The sequence below is a fragment of the Mus pahari genome, chromosome 7 (genome assembly GCF_900095145.1).
Source record: "Mus pahari chromosome 7, PAHARI_EIJ_v1.1, whole genome shotgun sequence".
Lineage (NCBI taxonomy): Eukaryota > Metazoa > Chordata > Mammalia > Rodentia > Muridae > Mus > Mus pahari.
In genome coordinates, this window is record NC_034596.1 from 99,167,739 (window position 1) to 99,173,126 (window position 5,388).

At 47.4% G+C, this 5,388-nt stretch overlaps 1 protein-coding gene across 1 annotated transcript in view; it reads left to right on the plus strand.

Moving 5' to 3' along the window:
- The first annotated feature begins 1,173 nt into the window (after nt 1-1,173).
- The window catches only part of LOC110324089 (protein TCL1B1-like), a 6,296-nt gene continuing 2,081 nt past the window's right edge, over nt 1,174-5,388 (plus strand). Inside the window, exon 1 of the mRNA XM_021201437.1 lies at nt 1,174-1,308. Coding sequence (XP_021057096.1) covers nt 1,174-1,308 — 135 coding nt within the window. The remainder of the gene's footprint in view (nt 1,309-5,388) is intronic.

Sequence of the window (5,388 nt, forward strand, 5' to 3'; positions counted from 1 at the left end):
TCAATTGAGGTCCCCCTTTTTCAGGTGCCTTGAGCCTGTGTCAAGTTGACATGAAACTAGCCAGGACACCTAGGAAATGCCTGATAGGGCTAGGGGTGGAGATTGGTTGATAGAACGGTGGTCTAGCCTGTGCAAAGCCATGGGTCAGATCTATAGCCCCCCACACAACTGGGCACAGTGATGCAATCCCTGCACTAGACAGCCTGAGGCAGGAGGATCAGGAATTCACAGCCACCCTTGGGTACAATGTGCGTTTGAGGACAACTCAGGCTACAGGAGACCCTGCTGAGAGAAGAGAAAAGGAGAGTAGGCTAAGGGGCAAGGGGGTTGGGAGAGGGAATTGGCTGAATCGGTGACACCGGTGTTCCACACATTCGTAACAAACACAACCTGTCTTGTGGTTTTCAAGAGGTAAAGGGAGTATATTATAACCAGCTCTCAAGAGCACAGGATGATGCCCCTGCCTCAGGGCTGCTTTCTGAGAACCCTCCTGAGGCCTCAGCAAAGCCAAGGTCTTGGCCAGGACACATGGGGACTCAGAGTCTAGGGCAGAGAATAAGGCTAATCAGAAGCCCCTGCGTCCCTTGCCAGTCCCAATCAGCCTTCACATTATCTTGATCACAGACATCCGAGGGTTGTGGGCTTTATTTCCAGGAGAAGAAATTTAGCCTAGGTGTGTCTTAGACAGCGAGCCCCGGGGCTTCTGTGCTCAACCTGTGGGTTACAACCTGCGTTGCAGCCTCTACCTCTCTAAATATTTACATTATAATTCATAACAGTAGCAAAATTACAGGTAGGAAGTAGTCACGAAAAAATTTTATGGTTGAGGGTCACCACAGCACGAGGAACTATACTATAGGGTCGCAGCTTTAGGAAGGTTGAGAACCACTGTGCTAGATCCAGAAGTTCAGCTCACAGGAGCATCCCTGATGAAGACATGTTGGAGAGGTGGTGTCCAAAATAATTCCCTGATGTCTGGGCAAGGTACAAAGAGAAAACGCTGCAGCGGGCAAACCCGAGACTCTTAGGGCACCTGGTGAGTTGAGCTTATGGCTCAGGTGCCAGGACTAGGTTTCTTATTCTTCCCTGAGCCTTGCTCTACCTGTGGTGAGTTCTCTGCCCTGCCTGTTGGACCGCATATAAGAAGGCAGGCAACCGGACAGCCTCATTACTATGGCTGCTGCACCTTTTCATCCCCAGAGCCCACTCCCAGTTGTCCTGGTCTATGTAAAAGCAGACATCTATGAGGATGAACATCATCGACTGTGGAGAGTTGCAAACGTGGAAATTTCTTCACATTGTGACAGCGTGAGTTTCAGGGCTCCAGACATGCTATCCCCCATCTCTTACACCTTGTGGGATAGGATAGGTGTGTGTGTGTGTGTGTGTGTGCGCGTGTACGTGTGTGTGTGTGTGCATGTGTGCGTGTGTGTGCGTGTGTGTGTGCGCGCGCGTGTGTGCGCGCGTGTGTGTGTGCATGTGTGCGTGTGCGTGTGTGCGTGTGTGTGTGCGTGTGTGTGTGCGTGTGTGTGTGCATGCGTGTGTGTGTGTGTGTGCGCATGTGCGTGTGTGCGTGTGTGCATGTGTGTGTGTGCGCGTGTGTATGTATGCGTGTGTGCGCGCGTGTGTGTGCATGCGCGCGCGTGTGTGTGTGTGTGTGTGTGTGTGTGTGTGTGTGTGTGTGTGCGTGTGTGAGCGGGTGTGTGTGCATGCGCGCGCGTGTGTGTGTGTGTGTGTGTGTGTGTGTGTGTGTGTAGGTAGGGAGGTGCTTTTATTACTGTCACAGAAAATACCTGATACAGGTCTGTGAATAGAACCTTGTTTATACCTAGGCCCACACCCTGTCGCTTGCTTGGAGGCCTCCCAGGCCCAACTAATATACAGATGCAGAGCCCTAGTAGTGAGGACTCTGTTACAGCTAGTCAGAGAGAACACGCTGAGAAAGCTTTGTTAAGCTGGCTTTGTGGGATGCGTAGGAGTTGTACAGGTCAGAAAAAAAAAAAAGGAAAATCAACCAAACAAAAAAAAGCAGGTCTGGAGCAAGGCATATTAATTACCTTGAACGAGCAAATGTGAATGCAAACACAGATTTCTGAATTTGCTACGAATCATAATTTATCTGCTGCTGTTGCTCCCAGACTTGAGTGGCCTGAAGAAGTGATGGACAGATAAGGGATCCTGACACTAGAAGGTGATCAAGGACTTGGGGAGTCCTAACTGGGTTATGGGATCTGCTGGTGATGTAGATACCCACTCTGCTGGGAAACTGCTCTGGACCATGGCTTTAGTCCACAGCAGAACCTTGGAGGCTAAAACACTCTCTAATGGAGGGCTCTGGGTATCAAAAGTGCTCCCCAGGGAGGAGGAAGAGATGATGGGACCCTCCCCTGCCCTGAGGGGGGGGGGTGTTAGGTCTCTGGCTGCCATGGTTTTCCTGCATCCCATGCCCTGTTATAACCTTCTCCAGCCCAGGAGCCCTTCCCTGAAGGCAGTGGGAGTCCCTTGGTCCCCTCTCTCCTCCCTCCTCAACTTACAAGGCCCAGATCAAAGTCATGTTCACTCTGGAGTCTCCCAAATGTCTGTTTTTGCTTATGTTCTCCCTTTTATCTACAGTAAACCTCCTCTTTATCATCCCCCCCCTCAATTACTCCTTCTCCTCCCCCTCTACTCTGTACCTAGGATCAGTTAAGACATCCTTTTTCATTTTGTTTTATATTCATCTGGAGCTGACTTTTTGATATTTTAATGGATACCTCAGCCATGTTTTGGGTTTGAGACCCAAACAAGAGGGTAATTCACCTGTCGAATCATGAGAAAAAAAACCCTCAAGTTTATAAGTGTTTTCTTTTTTAAAAAACTTCAATATTTATTTATTTATTTATTTATTTTAGTATATGAGTATACTGTAGCTGTATACATGGTTGTGAGCCTTCATATTGTTGTTGGGAATTGGATTTAAGGACCTCTCCTTGATGTCCTCTGCTCTGCTTGCTCTGATCTATTTATGATTGTAAATAGGTACACTGTAGCTGTCTTCAGATGCACCAGAATAGGGCATCAGATCTCATTACAGGTGGTTGTGTGGCACCATGTGGTTGCTGGGATTTGAACTCAGATTCTTCCGAAGAGCAGTCAGTGCTCTTACCCGCTGAGCCATCTTGCCAGCTCCAATAAGAGTTTTCTTTATGCCTATACCATATAAAGTGTGGAATAGTTTTGAATCAAATATTTTCAGTAGAAAGAAGAAAGGAAGAAAGAAAGGAAGAGAGGAAGGGAGAGAGGAAGGGAGAGAGGAAGGGAGAGAGGAAAAAAGAAAGAAAGGAAGAAAAGGAAGAAAGGAAGAAAAGGAAGTGAGGAAGGAAAGAAAGAAGGAAAGAAGGAATGAAGATACAGAAAAGAATTCTGTTAGTGAGGGTATAAATTAAAGAGCTTCAAAAGGAAATAGTCTGTAGTCAATTAAATTCAAATAGAAGCACATGTCTCCCAGCCATTCTGCTTCTGGGCTGGGCTTGTGGTAAAGCAGCCATTGGTTCTTCTTGTGCATAGAGGGGCAGCTGCAGCAACCAAATGAGCTCCTTATACAACTGAGTGTAAAGGGGAGGGGCAGGGAAGGGTCTGATGGCATCTGTAAAAGGATGCACCTGAGGATCCCAGGCAGAGCTGTCTCTAAGGGATACATCCACAGGTGGTGCCCTGTGGAGTGCCTTCACAGAGACAGAAAGCACAATGGTGGTAGGGAGGGGCAGTTCCAAGACCCTATGGTTGCCATAGTTTGGGGAGCAGATGAGTGGATGGAAAGACTCTGGGATGGGATGGGTGCCCTCACAGGACTGTCCTTACCACCCCGTGCACCCTGAAATCACCACAGTGGCCAGGGAAATGTTCCATAGGAATAGAAAGATTGGAGAAATTTAGGCACAGGTGGCCCTGAATTATTTCCCTAATTAAGTCAACCCCCCCCCCCGTCTCTCTGTCTGTCTGTCAACCTATAGGTCACAGTACCTAAGGCTTTGCAACATGCTAGGAAAATGTTCTACAACTGAGGCAAATCAGCCTTCCTTCTACTTTTTATGTTGCAACAGGGTCTCACTAAATTCCCCAGGATGGTCTTCAACTGTAGTGCAGGTGGGTCTGGAACTTGTGATCCTCCTGAGTAGGCTGGGATTCCAGGTTGCAACAGGAGGCCCAGCATCAGCAACTCCTTTTCTTCTCCCTGCTTTTCTTCCCTTTCCCATCCTTGGTTAGTATGCTAAGAAATAGGTTGCACTGTTACATTCTCTCTCTCTCTCTCTCTCTCTCTCTCTCTCTCTCTCTCACACACACACACACATACACACACACACACAAACACACACACACACACAGCAGAAACTGGGACATCTAAGTTCAAGGGCAGATTGGCCTATAAAGCCAGTTCTAATCCAGGCAGGGCTACACAGAGAGATCCTGTCTCAAATAAGTACATAGACAGACAGATAGATAGATAGATAGATAGATAGATAGATAGATAGATAGATCGATAGATCGATAGATCTCTAAAGCAAACAGAACCCTGTGAACCTGAGTTAGGATCCCAGAATAAAAAGTCAGGTGTCACTTTGTTGCCTGAACTTCAGGGCTGTTGGGATTTTAGTCAAAGAGGAAAAAAAAAAGATATGAGATATCTGAGTCCTCCTATGACCTTTACAGCCTGGTATATATAATATACTGTACACAAGTGTACACACACACATCCATACACATGCATACACAGGTACACACACATGCAAACACACCCATACACACATCGGCACACACACACATGCACACATACACACCCGAACACACTCATGCACATACACATACATATACACACACAAGTGTGCACACATGCAAACATACACAGTCATACACACACATAGAAACACATGCATACACATACACTCATGCATGCACGCATGCATGCACTCACATGCAAGCACACACACATGTGTGCACACACATGCACACACACATGCACACAAACATGCACACAACATGCACAAGAACACACACACATACACAGACACACATTCTGTGTATGTAAGAGTTCACACAGACCCTTGCTTGACCAGCTGACAGAATCTTCTCACTGGGCTTTTTAAGTCGCAGGCCTCCAAGAGAAGCTTATCATTCTGCAGGCACTGAGGACCTAGGAATGCCCCCCTGTGCCACCTTAGTGCAAAAGCATCCACAGACAACAGCAGTTTTGAATGAAACTTTATTTACTACAAAAGCAGGAGGCAAGCCTACTTGGGCCCTTGCCCCTNCTTTGCTATCCCCCGTTCTGTCCACCCTGACATCAAAACACAAGCAGAAGGGACAGACTTTGAGACCTTAGGATGGCAGCCAGGAAAAAATGACTCCCCA